Source organism: Thamnophis elegans, chromosome 14, assembly GCF_009769535.1.
Source record: "Thamnophis elegans isolate rThaEle1 chromosome 14, rThaEle1.pri, whole genome shotgun sequence".
Classification (NCBI taxonomy): Eukaryota; Metazoa; Chordata; class Lepidosauria; order Squamata; family Colubridae; genus Thamnophis; species Thamnophis elegans.
In genome coordinates, this window is record NC_045554.1 from 10,089,903 (window position 1) to 10,111,038 (window position 21,136).

The 21,136-nt window shown below is 45.5% G+C and overlaps 2 protein-coding genes across 2 annotated transcripts in view; one reads left to right on the forward strand and one right to left on the reverse strand.

Moving 5' to 3' along the window:
* Positions 1-8,581, reverse strand: part of TMEM204 (transmembrane protein 204) — a 34,383-nt gene extending 25,802 nt beyond the window's left edge. The window contains exon 1 of the mRNA XM_032230433.1: positions 7,417-8,581. Coding sequence (XP_032086324.1) covers positions 7,417-7,699 — 283 coding nt within the window. The 5' untranslated portion in view covers positions 7,700-8,581. The remainder of the gene's footprint in view (positions 1-7,416) is intronic.
* Positions 1-21,136, forward strand: part of IFT140 (intraflagellar transport 140) — a 100,890-nt gene that overhangs the window by 67,483 nt on the left and 12,271 nt on the right. The window contains 4 exon segments of the mRNA XM_032231021.1: positions 15,966-16,143; positions 17,478-17,668; positions 18,690-18,785; positions 20,748-20,880. Coding sequence (XP_032086912.1) covers positions 15,966-16,143; positions 17,478-17,668; positions 18,690-18,785; positions 20,748-20,880 — 598 coding nt within the window.

Genomic DNA, 21,136 nt, shown 5'->3' on the forward strand with positions numbered 1-21,136 from the left:
GGCCCCTCTCTGCCTCTGACACAGAGCCCTCATCAGAGCCTTCCCCAGACTCCAGGACTGGCCCAGGTTCCTCCCCAACCTCCTCACTCTCCGAATCTGCTGCCAGCTCCACTGGCTGATGGCGGGCCATAACATTTGCCGCGTTTGTTTAGTGAATGGCTGCGGTTGTTAAATCAGTTGCACCCTTGTTAAGGGAAACGGGTTTCCCCTTTGACTTGGCTTGTCAGAAGGTCGCAAACGGGGATCACATCGCGCCCAGGATGACAGGGCCGTCATCAATCTGAGTCAGTTCTCAGGCCTCTGAATTTTAAATCATATGACCCTGGGGATGCTGCCACGGTTATATGTGTAAAAAAATGGCCATGTCAGTTTTTTCCAGTGCTGTTGTAACTTCAAACGGTCATTAAACGAACTGTTCTAAGTTAGGACTACCTGTACTGCTGTAGCTTTGGGCTGTGTATAGCAGTGTTTCTCAACCTTGGCAACTTGAAGATCTCCGGACTTCAACTCCCAGAATTCCCCAGCCAGCATTCGCTGGCTGGGGAATTCTGGGAGTTGAAGTCCAGACATCTTCAAGTTGCTAAGGTTGAGAAACACTGGTGTATAGGATTCCTTTGCAGCCACAGCCATTGGTCTGAGCACATCGCTCATTGCCACAGTATCTAGAGAAACAATCTTTGGATAGCAATCCCTTATTGATGACCACTAGGACAAGCTCTTGACAAAATAAGCAACAAAACAACAACAACAACAACAACAACCCACCAACGAGCAACAGATGATTTGGGAGCTGGAGGCTAAAACCTATGAAGAACGGGTGCAGGAATTGGGTATGATGAAAAGAAAGACAAGGAGGTGATATGAGAGCAGTCTTCCAATATCTCAGGGGCTGCCACAAAGAAGAGGGAGTCAAGCTATTCTCCAAAGCACAAGAAGCAACGGATGTAAACTAATCAAGGAGAGAAGCAACTTGGAATTAAGGAGAAACATCCTGACAGTGAGGACAATTAACCAGTGGAAAGGCTTGAAGTTGGACTGTCGGAGCATTCACAGAAGTTGTGAATGCTGCGACACTGGAGGTCTATGGAGATTCTCAGTCCTCCAGGTCACGATTGTCCCAAAGGTGCATTTTTTTCCCCAAGAGGCAACAGAACTTTCTGGTTTTTCTTTGGCACGTTTCGCTTCTCATCAGCTCTGAAGAAGCTTCTTGGATGAGAAGCGAAACGTCTTCAAAGAAAAACCAGAACACTCAGTTGCCTCTTGGGGGAAAAAAAGCACCTTTGGTCCAACACTGGAGGTTTTTAAGAAGAGATTGGAGAGCCCTTTGTCTGAAATAGTATAGCATTTCTGGCTGAGAAGGGGGTTGGACTAGAAGATCTCCAAGGCCTCGTCCAACTCTCTTCTTCTGTTATTTGACAGGTCGTCTTTGACTTACGACCACAATAGTGCCCAAAATTTCTGTTGCTAAGTGAGATGTAAACCGCCTGCAGAGCATCTTCATAACATTCTCCATGCAACAGACAACTCTGGTTTTGAAAAGCAGTAAGCTTGGTTTAATCACTGCTCCAGACCGATAGGGGCACACACAAAAATGAAATTTTAATTCCTTATAGAAGCATTCAAAATAAGGAAAAGCTGATGTGTTGAAAGTTCTTTCTCTTAGAACAAGACTCTCCAAACTGGGCAACTTTAAGACATCGGCATGGCTGGCCGAGGAATTCTGGGAGTTGAAGTCCCACAAGTCTTAAAGTGGCCCAGTTTGGAGATTCCGCATCTTAATCACAAAACACCACATTTAGTGAAAATCATGGGCTACTAATAAGCAATCAAATTGTACTAGAAAATAAATAAAACAATATAAATTTTAAAGATACAAGCAACATGATTATATATTTAAAATTTATATTGTTTTGCTTGTTTCCTAGTATAATTTGATTGCTTTTTAGTAACCTGTGACTTTCACTAAATGTTGTGTCTTATGGTTAAGATGGGAATTCTACAAACTTGGCAACTTTAAGACTTGTTGGCATGGCTGGCCGAGGAATTCTGGGAGTTGAAGTCTCAGTCTTAAAGTGGCCCAGTTTAGAGATTCTGCGTTTTAATCATAAGATACAACACTTAGTGATAGTCATAGTTTGGCGATTCCCCATCTTATTCATAAGACACAACACTTAGTTAAAGTCATAGGTTACTAATAAGCAAACAAATTATATTAGGAAACAAATAAAATTATAAATTTTAAAGATACAAGCAACATGGTAATATCTTTAAAATTTATATTGTTTTGTTTGTTTCCTAGTATGATTTGATTGCTTATTAGTAACTATGACTTTCACTAAGTGTTGAATCTTATGATTCTTGATGAATGTATTCTATTTTATTTTTCTTTATGTACACTGAGAGCATCTGTACCAAAGACAAATTCCTTGTGTGTCCAATCACACTTGGCCAATAACGAATTCTGTTCTATTCTATTAGAAAAAAGGCACAAGATCGGATAAACATGGCCAAAAGTTGGGGAGGGGGGGGAGGCATTTCCCTCACCAGGACATAACTCAATGCCCTGGAGAGTCCCAATTTCCAGTGCCTTCCCTGCAGATCCGATGGATGGAAGAAACGCCATGCACAGACATCATGTTTGAAATTTTCACTAACTCAAAATGTGATGTGTCCTCTGGCTTAAAAGACTTAAGAAGGAGAACAGTCAATTTTGTGAAGATAAGAGCTGTTCTATCTAGAAGCAATAAGTCACCAAAATACGGGTTCTTGCAGAGCAGCAATGTAGAAAAAAGGTGTCATTGCCCCCCCTCCCCTCTGATTTCTGAGAAGCCTGATGGGATGCAGAGTAAGGGATGGAATTAACAAAGTTCCAGAAGGATCCATCTTTGTTTTCCTTTCCGCCATCAACCACAGACCCTGAACCAACTCTGTTTCCCCCTAAGCGCCTTCCTATTCTCTTTCATTGGCTGTGATAGGAAACAGCTTTCCCTGCTTATTTCTCTTGAGTGGTAGCTAATCCCTCTATTTATAAAAATCATTCAGTAAAGGCACACATGCTTCTCAAACAATAGTGGCAATTCTTGAGTAGAATTCTTGAGTTGAGAGGATGGCCCTGTGCCAAAGTCAAAATCAGGATTAAAGGAATTTTTCCAGCCACGAGAATTGCACCAAAAACGACAAAAATACTGATGATTTCTCTCTGTCTCTCCCTCCCTCCCTCTCTCTGTCTCTTCCTCTTTCTCTCTCTGTCTCTCTCTCTGTGTGTCTGTCTATCTGTCTGTCTGTCTTTTTCTCTCTCTCTCTCTCTCTCTCTCTCTCTCTCTCTCTCTCTCTCTCTCTCTCTCTCTCTCGCTGTGTGTGTGTGTCTCTTTCTCTGTGTGTGTGTGTCTGTCTGTCTGTCTCTTTCTCTGTCTCTCTCTCTCTGTGTCTGTCTCTCTCTCTGTCTCTGTCTAAGGGAATCACTGAACTTGTTAAGTTAGCAACACAACATGGTTGTGAATGGAATCTGGCTTCTCCCTTGACTTTGCTTGTCAGAAGGTGGCAAAAGGGACATGTAACTCTGGGACCCTTCAATGGTCATAAGTACATACCAGTTGCCAAGACATCTAGAGTCCCTCAGCTTCATCCTGGCTATTCTAAAGCAAGTCTCTCGATGGAGATTCTCAGTCATCCAGGTGATAGTTGTCCTAAGGGTGGGTTTTTTTTTTCAAGAGGCAATTGGACTGTCTGGTTTTTTCTTCTTAGACCTTTCACTTCTCAGAGCTGAAGAAGCTTCTTGGATGAGAAAGGAAACGTCTTCAAAGAAAAACCAGAAAGTCCAGTTGGAAAAAAAAAGCACCTTTGGGAGAAGATGATGGATGTTTTGCAACCAACCAGTTTCCATAACCTTGTCTTTCTTCCGAGCTACTCCATTCTATCAGGCTGGATCAATGAAGGAACTATCTTTCTTTTTCTTTTTTGAAAGAGTAAATCTCTGGTCCCAGTGACCGACCCAAATTCGATCTTGCATCATTATCCTGTATATTTGCCTTCATTCTTGAGAAACTATTTTAGAATAGAATAGCAAGAGTTGGAAGGGACCTTGGAGGTCTTCTAGTCCAACCCCTGCTTAGGCAGGAAACCCTACATCACATCTTCTTAAAAACTTCTTAAAAACTTCCAGTGTGGGAGCTTTCACAACTTCTTGCAGGCAAGTTGTTCCACTGATTAATTGTTCTCACTGTCCGGAAATTTCTCCTTAGTTCTAAGTTGCTTCTCTCCCTGATTAGTTTCCACCCATTGCTTCTTGTTCTGCCCTCAGGTGCTTTGGAGAATAGTTTGACTCCCTCTTCTTTGTGGCAACTCCTTAGATATTGGAAGACTGCTATCATGTCTCCCCTGGTCCTTCTTTTCATTAAACTAGACATACCAAGTTCCTGCAACTGTTCTTCATATGTTTTAGCCTCCAGTCCCCTAATCATCTTTGTTGCTCTTCTCTGCACTCTTTCCAGAGTCTCCACATCTTTTTTACATCGTGGCAACCAAAACTAGATGCTGTATTCCAAGTGTGGCCTTACCAAGGCATTATAAAATGGTTTTAACACTTCATGTGATCTTGATTTTATCCCTCTGTTTATGTAGCCTAGAACCATGTTGGCTTTTTTGGCAGCTGCTGCACACGGCTGGCTCCTATTTAAACAGTTGTCCACTAGGACTCCAAGATCCCTCTCACAGTTGCTGCTGTTGAGCAAGGTACCACCTATACTGTACCCTGTGGATTTAGTTTTTCTTGGATGGTTTATGCAGCCTAGAACATTTGCATCACTATTTTATATAGTGATGTGGATGTGGAGACTCTAGAAAGAGGGACTGGAGACTAAAACATATGAAGAACATTTGCAGGAACTGGGTATGTCTAGTTTAATGAAAAGAAGGACTAGGGGAGACATGATAGCAGTCTTCCAATATCTCAGGGGCTGCCACAAAGAAGAGGGAGTCAAATTATTCTCCAAAGCACCTGAAGGTGGAACAAGAAGCAATGGGTGGAAACTAATCAAGGAGAGAAGCAACTTAGAACTGAGGAGAAATTTCCTGACAGTTAGAAGAATTAATCAGTGGAACAGCTTGCCTCCAGAAGTTGTGAATGCTCCAACACTAAAAGTCTTTAAGAAGATGTTGGATAGCCATTTGTCTGAAACTATATAAAGTTTCTTGCCTAGGCAGGGGGTTGGACTAGAAGACCTTCAAGGTCCTTTCAAACTCTGCTATTGTATTGTATTGTATATTCCGGAATGAATTCTGACCCAGATGAGCAGCAGAAGGAGACTGTATTTGGATTAGAGAGCTGGATGATCAGGAGCTAAATTAGAACTGTATTTTTTTTTAAAAAACAACCAAACAGCAGAGAATTCCATCTCTGAAACAGATTTGGCCATGATATTCTTGGAAGAAAACCTGGAAGGATCCACCTCCTAGATTTGGAAAGGTCTGTTTCGGAAACAGCTGGAGCACAATGGGAGTGGGGAAATTCCCAGGTAGTTCCCAGGCAGCAGATAACATGAATGTCCTAAAATTTGGGGGGGAAGCGTAACCAACGAGGAACAGACAGTAATGGATGCAATGGGCGGAAGAATTCGACCCGCTGGAAAGAAACTTCCTATTTTCCTCTTTGATTTGTCTTCCCTAGAAATTTTCTCACACCTTGCCAAGTATTGCCACCTAGTGAACTGGAAATAGCACAACAGAAGGTCAAACTTCCCGTGTCACGGAGCTGAGTATATAGTTGTTCCCTAGTTTCCTTTTTTCTTTTTAAGAACTAATGTACAGTTGAGAACACTGCAGCTTGCAACTGATTTACAAAAGGAAGGGATTCAGGGGGGGAAGGGTTTCGTAACTGGTTGTTCTCTGTCATTCCCTCCACCCCCTGCAAAAATGACCCCTTTTATCATCTCCCACCAGGAAGATTTTGCAAAGGGAGGTCTTTAATCCCATTTGCTTTTTAACCAAGAGTTTTGAGTTTTGAGACTCTAGAAAGAGTGCAGGAAAGAGCAACCAAGATGATTAGGGGACTGGAAGCTAAATATATTAAGAATGGTTGCAGGAACTGGGTATGTCTAGTTTAATGAAGAGAAAGGACTAGGGGAGACACGATAGCAATTTTCCAATATCACAGGGGTTGCCTCAAAGGAGAGGGAGTCAAGCTAGTCTCCAAAGCACTTGAGGACAGGACAAGAAGCAATGGGTGGAAACTAATCAAGGAGAGAAGCAACTTAGAACCAAGGAAAAATTTCCTGACAGTGAGAACAATGAATCAGTGGAACAACTTGCCTCCAGAAGTTGTGAATGCCTCAACACTGGAGGTCTTTAAGATGTTGGATAATTATTTGTCTGAAGTGGTATAAGATTTCCTGCCTAAGCAGGGGGGTGGGCGCTAGAAGACCTCCAAGGTCCCTTCCAATTTCTATTCTATTCTATTCTATTCTATTCTTCTATTATTTGATCCGGGGTAGTATGAACTGGGAAGATCACACAGATATTTCATCTTGTCTCCATGGGACCCATCTTTACAGTGCCACATTTGGATTGCAAGCCTTAAAAGGAATCAGCTAACATCATAGAAATTAAGGTTTAGAGATCATGTTTCTCAACCTTGTCGATTTTTAAGTTGGGTGGATTTCAGCTCCCAGAAGTCCCCAAGCAGAGAAATGCTTGGGGGAATTCTGGGAGCTGAAGTCCATGCATCTTAAGAGTTGACATGGTTGAGAACTAGTCTCTAGTCTAATCCTTGGGCCAGTGCAGGAATGAGCTACTACAGGAAATTGTCTCGGAAAGCCACTGCTGATGGCTTTAAGTGAAAATAGATAGATGCCGGCCTTGCTTACAAACCTTTTTGTTTTATCTAGCTTTGAATGCAGATTTTACTCCTGTATTTTCTGCGCCTTTCTCCATCCCTTGTAGCTCAATGGTGTTATTTTGTGGGACCCAATCTCTTTCCATTTGCCCCTAGATATCTTTCTTGCTTCATTGAAGCTTCTTCTGCAGAGAAAGCAAAGCTTCTAGCCTTCAGCCCTTTCCAGAGGGAAGCAAATATTTCACAGTCTGCCTTCTAAGTTTTCAGCTGCTGCAACCTTAGCCATGTTTTCTGCCTAACAGACTGGACATCTTTGGAGATGCTCAATCATCCGGATCACGATTGTCCCAAAAAGGTGCTTTTCCAAAAACGAACTGGGTTTCCTTTTTTTTTTCCCTTTGAAAATCTTCCACTTCTCATCCAAGAAGCTGCTTCTTCAGTTCTTCAGAAAGAAACATGTTTTCAAGGGGATTAAAAAAAACACACACAAGGAAGAACTCCAGGTGTCTTTTGGAAAAGTACCTTTGCTGTGTGCATCACGGACCAAGTCAAGAGGGACGAGGAGAAAAAAAAAACGAGAGACTTACATTTGACGGTGTTTCGGGACTCCTGGAAGCCTGCCGGCTCTGAACCCCAGCCCAAGGCTTCGCATTCGTGCTGCTCCGCCCCTTGCCCGTGCTTGCCACCTGCGCCCACACCTCCTTTCCCCTTCTCTGCCAGCCAGCACATCCTCCACAGCCCCACGCTGCGTTTGCGCCCATCCTCCAAGGTCTGGTAGACCCAGTTGGGAGTGAAAGCGGCCGCGTTGTTGAGGATGAGGGACACCAGAGCGACCAAGACGGCTGTGGCGACCAGTTTCTGGACTGTCATATCTGGTAGAAGATCCAAGCGTTTTCCCCCACCCCCGCCCCAGTCAGCCGCAGTACATTGGATTTGCTCCGTCGGTGGAAGGCAGGTGCAGGAGAAGGTTAGGAATGGCTAGAGAACATCCCCATTCATTCTCAACAGTCAGCTGCTGGGGAGACCCTGGCTGCGGGAAGAACCCCAAGGCAGAGTGGAGGACTCCATGCGAAGAAATCAGGCCAGGTCCAGATTGATGGTCTTCCTCAGGGGTGCTTTAGCCACCTTCCTCCCCTTTGAGCCAGGACCAAGGTGGTGTAGTAGTGCTGAACGTCGAGGAGGCGCATTCTTTCCCAAACCTCCCCAACTGGCCAAAGGGTCGGCGTAAGCAGTCTCTACGCCGATCGAGTTGTGTTCTCGGACAGCCGAGGCTTCCACCCCACAAAAGAGTTGCCCCTAAAGGCTGCCCGTCCTCCCTTCAGCCTTCTGGAGCTCGCCCGTGAGAAGACCCTGGGACCTGCATAAGAGGTGTCGGAGACCTCGGTTTTGCTGCCTCCTGAATTTCAGCAGGGCTCCAAGAAGGCCCTCCTCGGCTTCAGCCCTTTGCGCCCAAGCAGGTCCCAGAGAGGAGAAGAAAATGACAATTGCATTCCCCCGAGGGTGGAGTCTGTAATCCCAGGGACTCTCCTGCAACCGCTGCAGCTCTTCCCTCGAGGACGGGAGCTCGCAAACTGCCGGAGCAGGAAAAACAGAAATCCTTTGCTGCAAGGAAGTTTGGTCCCCCCCCCCCTTCTCCTATCTCTCCATGAAAAGGAAACGGTTGTTTGTGCGGCCCCGGCTTTTGGTGAAAACCTCTGGGCGTAGCCGAGTTGCGAACCGACGAGAGCCACTGCCACGGCCGTCCGATGTGAACAGGATGTGTTTCCTGAAAGGAAAAGTCAAAGACAGACTTCTAAAGTCCCCGTCTCTTTCTCCCTCCCCTCCCCTCCCCTCCCCTCCCTCCCACCTCATTCCGTTGCTGTCCTCCTCTTTCCCCCTCCCCTGCTCCGCAGGAGGAAGAGTTCCTTCGGTAATATTTCTTCTTTATTCATTTCATCAGGCACGTCTTAGTCAACATATATATATATATATATATATATATAGCAGTGTTTCTCAACCTTGGCAACTTGAAGATGTCTGGACTTCAACTCCCAGAATTCCCCAGCCAGCGAATGCTGGCTGGGGAATTCTGGGAGTTGAAGTCCAGACATCTTCAAGTAGCCAAGGTTGAGAAACACTGATATAGAGAGAGGCATAAACGTGATTTTGGATACACGAAATGGATACGGATAAAAAAGGAACATTAGGACAGGGACGGTAGGCACGCTGGTGCGCTGATGCACACCTCCTTACAGACCTCTTAGGAATGGGGTGAGGTCGACAGTAGACAGTCTTAGGTTAAAAGTATGTTTGAATTGAACTTACAAATTGGATTAACGCAATTCACATGTTTGAACTGAAAATTCAAGTCTGATTTAGAAAAAAATACATTTGGATCGGATCTGATTTGCACAGGTCCATTGTCTTGCTTTTGCTTATAAAATTTCGATGTAGAGAAAATTCCTCATGAGTTGCACTTGCTACAGGAGAATAAGTAACGAGACGAGAGAGCTGTACGCAACTGTACACAGGAAATTGTTGATGTCTTGTCAAATCAGGCTTTGAAGGTTTGAAGGTTTTATTCGACTTGTATGCCGCCCTATTCCCGAGGGACTCAGGGCGGCTAACAAAACCAAGGGGGGGGGGGGAGAACAATACAAAAGGGAAAAACCACAACAAAAACAAACAACAGTACAAAACAGTCTAAAAGGTCTCAACACGCATACCCATTCGAGTAGGGGATGGGGACTCAGCAGCCCCAGGCCTGCTGGAACAGCCGGGTCTTGACGGCTTTACGGAAAGCCTGAAGGGTGGTGAGAGTCCGAATCTCCACGGGGGGAGATCGTTCCAAAGGGCCGGAGCAGCCCCAGAAAAGGCCCTCCTCCGGGTGGTTGCCAGCCGACATTGGCCGGCCGATGGAATTCGGAGAAGGCCTAATCTGTGGGATCTAATGGGTCTTTGGTGAAATAATTATTTATCTAGCACAATAATTCTTCCTGTATATTTTGGGGGATTGCATAGAAATTTTACAACCTATCAGTTCAGATTAGTTTATACCTTTTAGGAAACTGAGGCAGCAGATACTTTGGCTGTTGGACATACCTGCTCTGTAAGGGATACACAAAATGCTCCGTAGTGTATCTTGGAAGGTTGACTTATTTGCTAATCTGTTTTCTTTGCAATCAAAACTGTACCTTGTTGGAGCAGACTAAAAGAAAGGAAAATCAAAAATAAAAGATACTTGGATTTTTTGTCTTAGGTTAAAATGAGTGTGGGGGTTTGGGGAAGAAACCACAGAGTCGGGGTAGTGCATTCCAGGCGTCGACCGCTCTGTTGCTGAAGTTGTATTTTCTGCAGCTGAGTTTGGAGCAGTTTACCTTGAGTTTGTATCTATTGTGTGCTAGCGCATTGTTGTGGTTGAAGCTGAAGTAGTCGTTGACAGGTAGGACGTTATAGTAGATAATTATATGTACTACACTTAGGTGGAACCAAAGGCGGCGAAGTTCTAAGATGTCTACGCCCAAAATTTCAAGTCTGGTGGCATAAAGTATTCGGTGGCGAGCAGAGGAGGGGAGGACTCTTCTCGTGAAAGTCCTCTGGACTCTCTCGATTGCATTAACGTCCACTATGCAGTGCGAGTTCCAGGCAGATGAGCTGTATTCGAGAATTGGTCTGGCAAATGTTTTGTATGCTCTGGTTGGCGGTCCAATGTTGCAGGAGAAGAAGCTACGCAAGATTAGGTTAACAGCTCTTGATGCCTTTTCGGCAATGTTATTACTGTGGGCTCTGGCCCTTAGATCGTTCGATATGAGTACTCCAAGGTCCTTGACAGAGTGAGGGGTAGTCTACAAGGACGTGTCCCCCCACGTTGTATTTTGTGTCCTGGTTTATTTATTTTTTGCCAACGTGTAATTCCAAATAATACTTGGAAGGATCGGTATTATGACGTTGGAATTCTCAAGGGTAGCGCAGAAGAAAATAGAGCCCATATGTGGTTCCTTGGTGCGGTTCTCTGAGCTTGGTGGTTTTCTCGCAGGCGTTTCATTATCCAGCTAGGTAATATCATCAGTGCTAGAAGGGAGTGGGGTTTGTGGAGAGGAGGAGGAGGAATGTGGTGGTCCTTGGTGCTCTCTGGGCTTGGTGGTTTTCTTGCAGGTGTTTCATTCCCCAAACTAGGTAACACCATCAGTTCTACAACAGGGTAGGGTTTGCAAAGAGGAGGAAGGAGAGAAGGAGGTGGAGGAGAACTGTGGGGTCCTTGGTGCTCTCTGAGCTTGGTGGGTTTTCTTGCAGACATTTCATTACCCAACTAGGTAACATTGTCAGTGCTAGAAGGGAGTGGGGTTTGCAGGAAAAGGAGGAGGAGGAGGACTGTGAAGTCCTTGGTGCTCTCTAAGTTTGGTTGTTTTCTTGCAGACATTTCATTACCTAACTAGTTAACATGATCAGTGCTAAAAAGGAGAGGAATTTGCAAAGAGGAGGAAAGACAGAAGGAAAAGGAGGTGGAAGAGGAGGATTGTGGAGTCCTCGGTGCTCTTTTACACATTTCAGTACCCAAACTAGGTAACCTCATAAAAAAAAAAAAAAAAAAGATAGATCCTCCAAAATAGCTCCCGCTTTATTATTAATCCCTTTGGATTGGGATTCAACGGTTGGGTCTCATCAAACCCATCAAATCCAACTTGGGAGATTTGAAGCCGAAGAAATATGCAGCTCTCTTGCCAGCCGCACTCTGAGCTCAGTGCTAAGAACAGCCTAAGAGAATATTTTTGCTTTTTTGCTTTTCTTTTGCTTACTCCAACAAAAATAATCAGAACTGTTATTATTTTTCAAGGGTTCATTGGATGAGATGGAAGGAATCCAGTAGGATTACACTTCCAGGAGAAAAAAACAGCATTTTGTAAGGAGTTGTATGTATGTATGTATAAATGTATGTATGTATGTATGTATGTATGTATGTATGTATGTCATGCAGTTGGCTTTCATGCCACGGCAGGACTAGAATTCACTGTCTCCTAGATTCTACACCAGGAGATGTTGAGTTCTAGTTCCACCATCCATAGCCATGAACGCCAGATAGGTGACTTTGTCTCTCTCTCTCTCTCTCAGCTCAATCCACTTCACAGGGTTATTGTTGTGGGAAAAATTGGAGGAGGAAGGAGCATTTGACCCAGAAGTGCTTTTTTCAAGAGGCAACTGGACTTCCTTGGTTTTTCTTTGAAGACGTTTCCCTCCTCATCCAAGAAGCTTCTTCAGCTCTGACTGGATGGTGGGGAGTGGAAGGATTTATACTCCTTGCAGACAGCTGGTCATTTGCATTCTCTGCAAGAAATCTAAAGCCTTCCAATCCCCACCCTAGGGACGCGGTGGCTCAGTGGCTAAGATGCTGAGCTTGTCGATCAGAAAGGTCGGCAGTTCAGTGGTTCGAATCCCCAGCACTGCATAACAGAGTGAGCTCCCGTGACTTGTCCCAGCTTCTGCCAACCTAGCAGTTCGAAAATACGTAACAAATGCAAGTAGAAAAATAGGAACCACCTTTGGTGGGAAGGGAACAGCGTTCCGTGAGCCTTGGACATTGATTCATGCCAGCCACATGACCACGGAGACGTCTTTGGACAGCGCTGGCTCTTTGGCTTTGAAAGAGATGAGCACTGCCCCCTAGAGTCGGGAACGACTAGCACATATGTGTGAGGGGAACCTTTACCTTGAGTTTGTATCGATTGTTTGCCCATGGGAATGGAGAGAAGAGTAGGGACCAGTTGGGAATACTGCTTAGGCCTCCAAGAATTTTTTTTTAGCACTCAGAAAACCTTGAAGTCCACCGGAGACGTCTTCGGTATGTCTTCCACCCTGCAGGCGATCCGACAGGATGAGCCTTTTCCTTCTCTTGTTCCTGTCTTCCCCTCGAGGGAAACAGGTGGGTTTGGGACAAAGTTGTTTGTCCCGTTTCGCTTTATAGAAAACTTTTTAGTTCTCTTTACCTGTTAAACAATTATTATTTTTCTAAGTTGAAACCGAAGCCTTGAAATTTAAGTTAACCGTTCAGGTCACAGAGTCCTCTGTCCTCGACTTATAGCTCTTCATTTAGGGACTGTTCAAAGTTACAGCGGCCCTGAGTGAAAAAACAGATTTTTTACACACTTAACACTTAACAACAGTTGTCCTTTCACCACAATCACGTGATCAAAACTCCGACGAAGAATTATACGGATTGGAGGATTGGAAAGAGCATGAATAGGTGTATGAATAAGAATTAAGTTTTCATTGGAAAATTAAGAGTTTGAATGATGCTATGAGAAAAAACATGAGATATATTTTAAATGATTTAAATGATTTTGACTGGTACCAGAAATGTCCATTGAGATATTGAATAATGAAAGAAAGAAAGAAAGAAAGAAAGAAGAAAGAAAAAAAGAAAGAAAAAAGAAAGAAAGAAAGAAAAAGAAAGAAACTTTAATATAAACAAATGTGAAGAGCTAAATAATGGAAACATGAATAACAAAACAGATGGAAGATGGGAAACAGAAATGGTATTATCACGCCTGAATATAATAGTGACAGAAGGGGGCAGTCACAATAGAGATAAAATAAGAGTGGAAATATAATATAGTGTGTGTGTGTGTGTGTGTGTGTGTGTGTGTGTGTGTGTGTGTATTCGTAGATTTTCATGGGTGTAGGTATGCTGGTCTTGTTGTAATCGGGTCTTTTCCCGTGTAAGATTGAGATTGTCTTGGCAACGTTTCGGCGAGGTCTCTCGCCATCTTCAGGCTGGGGTTTGGCCTTAAAGCGTGATCGGAGTTGCCGTCTTTCTATAAATCTTGGGGGGAGGGGGTGTTGGAGTGCTAGCTTTGTTTCAGTAAGTGGATTGATTGGCTGTGTGGTTGTATCATAATTCGTAGATTGGTGCTGGCTGTGTGTCCGTTGTTGTTTTGTTGTTGTACATACATACATACACACACATACACATACATATATATGAAAGAGTAAGAAGAAGGGTGGTACTGTGTTTTCCCGAAAATAAGACAGGGTCTTATTTTCTTTTGACCCCCGAAATAAGCGCTTGGCATTATTTTTGGGGAGGTCTTATTATTTTTGAGGTGCAGGAGGCACCGGGCGTAGTCATCTCATGGCTGCCGCTGTGTTGCAATATTTCTGGGGAGGGCTTATGTTAGCGTATGCGCTCAAAAGCCCGATTGGGCTTATTATCCGGGGAGGTCTTATTTTGAAGGAAACAGGGTAGTAAAAGACATGGGTAAATAATATGAAATAATAAAAATGAAATCTAATAACTATGAGTAATAATGTCTATTTGTGTTGAAATGTATGATACTCAGGGATCACCCCATTCACACATCGATATGTATATAAGAATATAAAATTAAAAACTTGATTAAAAAAAACCTCAGATGCTTGGCCACCAGTGTATATTTTTGATGGTTGAAAGTGTCCTAAGGACCCACACCAAGAAGACTAATGGCCAATCCTTTCCGAAATCTAGAAGTATCCTCGCTGCCCTACTTTTTATGACAGTCTTCCTCAACCCACTTCTTTCCAGATGTGCTAAAACTGCAAATCTCGAAATTCCTGACCAGCATAAGTGAAGATAGTGAGATCGGGCCTTTGGCCAGGAATTCTGGACAGCACCCGAGTTCAAAGGCCTCCATTCTTTGGCGCTCAGCCTTCCTTATGGTCCAACCTTCGCAGCCATCCATTGCAAATGGGAAAACCACAGCCTTGACTATACACACTTTTGTTTCTGGGGGATGTCTCTGCTTTTTAGGATGCTGTCTAGATTTCCCATCGCTTTCCTCCACAGGAGCAAGCGTCTTTTAATTTCTGGGCTGCAGTCCCCACACCGCTTTGGTGGGTTCACGAACTGGGGAACTTCTCCTTAAGCCTCGAGCGCTCCCGTGCGCCGTTCTACGGGTCGCTTTTGCGGTTCGAGATGCAGAATTCGTACGGCCAGAGGGTCAGCGTGCTCTTCTTTAAATGCAGGAACAAAAGGCAGCCATGTGCGCGCCCTTCCTCCACTGCATCTGGTATTCATTAGAACAGCAAGCTAGAGTTGATGAAGGACAGATGTGAGGTAGAGTTCCAAAGATAAACTCAGGAAATTCTCCCAGTTTGATATAGTGGGGGAAGGGTTGAACAGTTTATGGCTTCACAATATATTTTTTTTGTCTATCTGAGTGAATGCAATCATCCTTTGATGAGCCCGGGCAATGAAAAGAAGATCAAAACAAAAATTCAGAAGTTGGATTCAGTCTTCAGTCATAGAACAGACTCAGCTGAAGCCAGTGTAACAAGCCAGCTTGGCTAACTTAGATCCATTGAGTTAGTATTACGTCTCTGATCCTCTGGCCTTGGTTTAGACATCCCTCCTAAGTCAGGGGTCTTCAAACTTGGCCACCATAAGACTGGTAGACTTCAATTCCCAGAATTCCTCAGCCAACTCTGCTTGCCCACAAGTCTTAACGTCGCTAAGTTCGGAGACCATCGCTCTGAGCTATGGTTTCTATGGGTTCCTTGTCTTCTGAAAAAGGGCCCGTTCACCCTTCTGTGTTCTTGAAGGTCTTCATACAGTACCTTGACTTGAACGGTGTGCCATCTTCTTGCATTCTGGAGGGAAGCTGTCTGGGAGAACGCGGCCCTCCCATTCATGATGATCTAAAGGCCAGGTGCTTGGTTTGCCCATCAGTCTAAAGCTAAAAGGGACACGGTGGCTCAATGGCTAAGACTTTTAGCTTGTCGATCAGAAAGGCCAGCAGTTCAGCGGTTTGGATCCCGTGACTTGTCCCAGCTTCTGCCAACCTAGCAGTTCGAAAGCATGTAAAAAATGCAAGTAGAAAAATAGGGACCCCCTTTGGTGGGAAGGGAACAGCGTTCCGTGCACCTTCGGCATTTAGTCATGCCGGCCACATGACCATGGAGACCTCTTTGGACAGCGCTGGCTCTTCGGCTTTGAAACGGAGATGAGCACCGCCCCCTAGAGTCAGGAACGACTAGCACGTATGTGCAAGGGGAACCTTTGCCTTTATCAAGCTATGGGCCCTCAAGAAGTCTTCTCTCTTGCAGAAGGGCCAGTTCACACGTCTGTGTTCATGATGGTCTTCATAATCTTGACTGGGACCACGTCCCTTCTTCTTGCATTCTGCAGCGAAGCCGTCTGGGAGAACATGGCCTGCATGTGTGTGAAGACCCAAAGGCTGGATGTCGCCAAAGTCTGCCTGGGGAACATGGGCCATGCCCGGGGAGCCAAGGCATTGCGGGAGGCTGAACGAGAACCAGAGCTGGAAGCCAGGGTGGCCATGTTAGCCGTCCAGTTGGGCATGCTGGTGAGCGAAAAGGCTTTCTTCAGATTATTATTTTTTTAAATGTTTTTATTACACATTTTCCTTTATAATAAATCACATTTTCCATTTTACAACAGTCCATCTGTTTCTGTCTCTTTCCTTCTCCTTCCCTCTTCCCCTCTGCTTCCTTCCTTCACTTCTCCTTCCCTTTCTTCTCCTCTCCTCCCTTTCCCTCTTCTTCCCTCCTTCTTTCTCCTCTTGCCTCCCCTCCACTTCCCTCTCCTTTCCTCTTTCCTTCTCCTCTCCTCCACTTCCCTCTTCTTCTTCTCCCCTCCACTTCCCTCTCCTTTCCTCTTTCCTTCTCCTCCCCTCCCCTTCCATCTTCTTTCTTCTTTCCTTCTCTTCTCCTTCCCTCCTTCCTTCTCTCCTCCCCTTCCCTCTCCTTCCTTCCTTCTTTCTCCTCCCCTCCACTTCCATCTCCTTTCCTTCTCCTCCCCTCCCCTCCTTCTTTCTCCTCCTCCCCTCCCCTCCCATCTCCTTCCCTCCTTCCTTCTCCTCTCCTCCCCTCCACTTCCCTCTCCTCCCCTCTTTCCTTCTCCTCCCCTCCCCTTCCATCTCCTTCCCTCCTTCCTTCTCCTCTCTTCCCATCCACTTCCCTCTCCTTCCTTCTCCTCGCCCTATTTCCCCTCTCCTCCCTTTTCCTTTCCTCCACTCCCCTTTCCTTTCTTCTCCCCTCCTCTTCCCTCTCTCTGACACGAGGACTGACCCTTGTGTCGAATGCACCCTGCCCTCAGTGGCTTTTATCTCAGTCCGATTATTTATTATCCCTGTCCACTTTTTAAGGAGCCAAGATCCAATGCCTTTCCTTCAGCGTCAAACATCCAAAGGCCCCTTCAAGGCTGACCGCACTTTCCAAGCCCCAATTATTTTTTTTCCTGCTAGGAAATGGCTCCGGAGATAGCAAGGCCTTTCTTTCAGTTGGCTGTGTGTGGAGCCGTTTCCTAGAGCATCGGGAAGAGCAGGAGTTGGCGGTGTGGACGCCCCCTTGTTCTTGAAGTGACCTGCAGGTTGAATGGTTTAGTGCTTTTTCCCGCCTTGCTTTTCTTTAAACATCCTGTTACAGTCATAATGATTCTATTTTGAGCGTGCTCGGCGGTCAGTCAGATTCCTCCTGCAATTAAACCCCTGCTAAAGTGACAAGATGGCAACTCTAGACAGCATCCTAAAAAGCAGCGCCGTTGTAACTTTGAATGGGCATTAAGTGAACTGTTGTAAGTCGAGGACTTGTGCGTGTGAAAGAAGAATTCTATAATGAAGTTGAGGACAACTATACAAACAGCATCCCTCTCTTAACAGCTTTCTGGTCTCTGTTCCAGGAAGACGCTGAGCAGTTATACAAGCAGTGCCAACGGTACGACCTCCTGAACAAGTTCTACCAGGCTTCGGACCAATGGCAAAAAGCCATTGAGATAGCCGAGACCCAGGACCGAGTGCACCTGCGCACGACGTACTACAATTACGCCAAGCACCTGGAAGCCATAGCTGAGCGCAACTTTGCCATCACCTAGTAAGTGCTTGCAAGCTGCCCTGTTTCAGATCTTGTCCAGATCTGACTCAAGACTCAATCAGACTCATCCTGGAGTGAGGGGTCCTTGGTGGTCTCTGAGCTTGCTTGTTTTCTTGCAGACATTTCATTACCCAACTAGGTAACATCATCAGTCCTAGAAGGGAGTGGGGTTTTCGAGGAGGAGGGAGGAGAGAATGTGAAGGAGGTGGAGGAAGAAGACTGTGGGGTCCTTAGTGCTCTCTGAGTTTGGTTGTTTCCTTGCAGATGTTTCATTACCCAAACTAGGTAATCTCATAAAAAAATAGATCCTCCAAAATAGATCCCGCTCTGTTATTAATCCCTTTGGTTTGGGATTCAACCCATCAAATCTAACTTGGGAGATTGAAACACAATAAATATGTGGTTCTCTTGGAAATGGAGGGTGAGCAGGAACCAGTTGGGAATGGAGGAGGAGGAGGAGGAGGAGGAGGAGGAGGAGGACAACTGTGGGGTCCTTGGTGCCCTCTGAGCTTGGTTGTTTTTTTGCAGACGTTTCATTACCCAACTAGGTAACATCATCAGTGCAAGTAGGGAGTGCTGTTTGCTGTCAGTTTAACCACAGAAGTGCTGTATGATGTTCTTGTAAGATCTTGCAAGTCCAAGGAGGTTGAATTGTAAATAGTCTCCCTTCCTTGTAAATACTCTTTATTCATTATAAATATTCTTCATTCATTGTAAATAATACAATGCAATACAATAGCAGAGTTGGAAGGGACCTTGGAGGTCTTCTAGTCCAACCCCCTGCCTAGGCAGGAAACCCTATACCATTCCAGACAAATGGCTATCCAACATCTTCTTAAAAGACTTCCAGTGTTGGAGCATTCGCAACTTCTGGAGGCAACTTGTTCCACTGATTAATTGTTCTATGGAACAGCTTGCCTACAGAAGTTGTGAATACTCATCCTGAAACTAAAGAAAACAGCTGTTGCTGTTTATTCTCCTTTCGTCCTGGCTTCCTGACCTGTTTTGTCTTCCCGCACAGCTATGAGAAGTCCGACACTCATAAATTTGAAGTGCCTCGTATGCTTTCAGAGGATTTGCAAGCGTTGGAGTCTTACGTCAACAGGATGAAAGATAAGTGAGTCAGTGGTGGGATTCAAATATTTTTACTACCAGTTCTGCGGATGTGGCGTGGCTTGGTGGGCATGGCAGGGGAAGGATACTGCAAAATCTCCATTCCCTCCCCACTCCAGGGGAAGGATACTGCAAAATCCGCATTCCCTCCCCACTCCAGGGGAAGGATACTGCAAAATCCCCATTCCCTCCCCACTCCAGGGGAAGGATACTGCAAAATCCCCATTCTCTCCCCACTCCAGGGGAAGGATACTGCAAAATCCCCATTCTTTCCCCACTCCAGGGGAAGGATACTGCAAAATCCCCATTCTCTCCCCACTCCAGGGGAAGGATGCTGCAAAATCCCCATTCTCTCCCCACTCCAGGGGAAGGATACTGTAAAATCCCCATTCTCTCCCCACTCCAGGGGAAGCTTACTGTAAAATCCCCATTCTCTCCCCACTGCAGGGGAAGGATACTGTAAAATCTCCATTCCCTCCCCACTCCAGGGGAAGGATACTGCAAAATCTCCATTCCCTCCCACTCCAGGGGAAGGATACTGCAAAATCTCCATTCCCTCCCCACTCCAGGGGAAGGATACTGTAAAATCCCCATTCTCTCCCCACTCCAGGGGAAGCTTACTGTAAAATCCCCATTCTCTCCCCACTCCAGGGGAAGGATACTGCAAAATCTCCATTCCCTCCCCACTCCAGGAGAAGGATACTGCAAAATCCCCATTCCCTCCCCACTCCAGGGGAAGGTTACTGTAAAATCCCCATTCTCTCCCCACTCCAGGGGAAGGATACTGTAAAATCCCCATTCCCTCCCCTCTCCAGGGGAAGGATACTGCAAAATCTCCATTCCCTCCCCACTCCAGGGGAAGCTTACTGTAAAATCCCCATTCTCTCCCCACTCCAGGGGAAGGATACTGTAAAATCTCCATTCCCTCCCCACTCCAGGGGAAGGATACTGCAAAATCTCCATTCCCTCCCCACTCCAGGAGAAGGATACTGCAAAATCCCCATTCTCTCCCCACTCCAGGGGAAGGATACTGTAAAATCCCCATCCCCTCCCCTCTCCAGGGGAAGGATACTGCAAAATCTCCATTCCCTCCCCACTCCAGGGGAAGGATACTGCAAAATCCCCATTCCCTCCCCACTCCAGGGGAAGGATACTGTAAAATCCCCATCCCCTCCCCTCTCCAGGGGAAGGATACTGCAAAATCCCCATTCCCTCCCCACTCCACTAACCTGCTTTCCAGCTCTGTTCTCCTGTGCAGAGCAACAGAAGAAGACCCAGCCGATCAGCTGGGACTCCGATCAGACGAGAGGCAGAGAATAGATGGGGGTGAGGCCAGCCAGAAGTGGCATGCCGGTTCTCCGAACTACTCAAAATTTCCACTACCGGTTCTCTTGAGAAGCTGATCCTTGACTGACGGCGACAATTCAGCCCAAAATTTCTGCGGCTAAGCGAGACAGTTGTTAAGGGATGTCTGCCCCATTTTACCCCCTTTCTTGCCACCGCCGTTAAGCAGATCGCTGTGGTATTAAATTAAGTACCACGGTAGTTAAGGAAACCTTGCTTTGCTTTCAGAAGTTCGCCAAAGTGGATCAAATGATCCTGGGTCACAGCAACCAGAAATATCACCCAGTTGCCAAGCATCCACATTTTTGGCGAGCATGGGGATGCCACAACAGTTGTTAAATGTGAAAAACAGAAGGAAAAATCACTTTTTCCTGTGCAGTTGTAACTTTGACCTGTCACTAAATGAACGGCTGAAAGTCAAGGACTACCTGGGTTTGCCAGGAGTTGATCTAAAACTGCTATGCCTGTGTCTTTCCTCCCTCATGCAAGATTTGCTCCCGCTGCCTAATTAATAGCTCAATACTTTGAGAAGATGTCATCCATCTGGATTCTGATTGGTTGCTTGGTTGGTTGATTGATTGCTATCCACCTTCTCTCCTACCCTTTGTTTTTCCTCCTCCAGGGGTTTGTGGAAATGGTGGGCTCAGTATCTAGAAGGCCAGGCTGACTTGGAAGCGGCATTCAAATATTATGAGCTGGCTCAGGATTATTTTTCCATGGTCCGTATCCATTGCTTCCTGGGTAACATCCAGAAGGTAAATTCAATTTCTTTTAACAGATTAACAGAGTTGGAAGGGATCTTGTACTGTACGTCATCTAGTCCAACTCCCTGCTCAAGCAGGAGACCCTAGGCCATTTCTGACAGATGGCAGTCCAGTCTCTTCTTGAAAGCCTCCAATGATGAAACTCCCACAACTTCCAAAGGCAACTTCTGTTCCATGGGTTGATTGCTCTCCATGTCAGAAAATTCCTCCTGATTTCCAGGTTGAATCTCTCCTTGGTCAGTTTCCA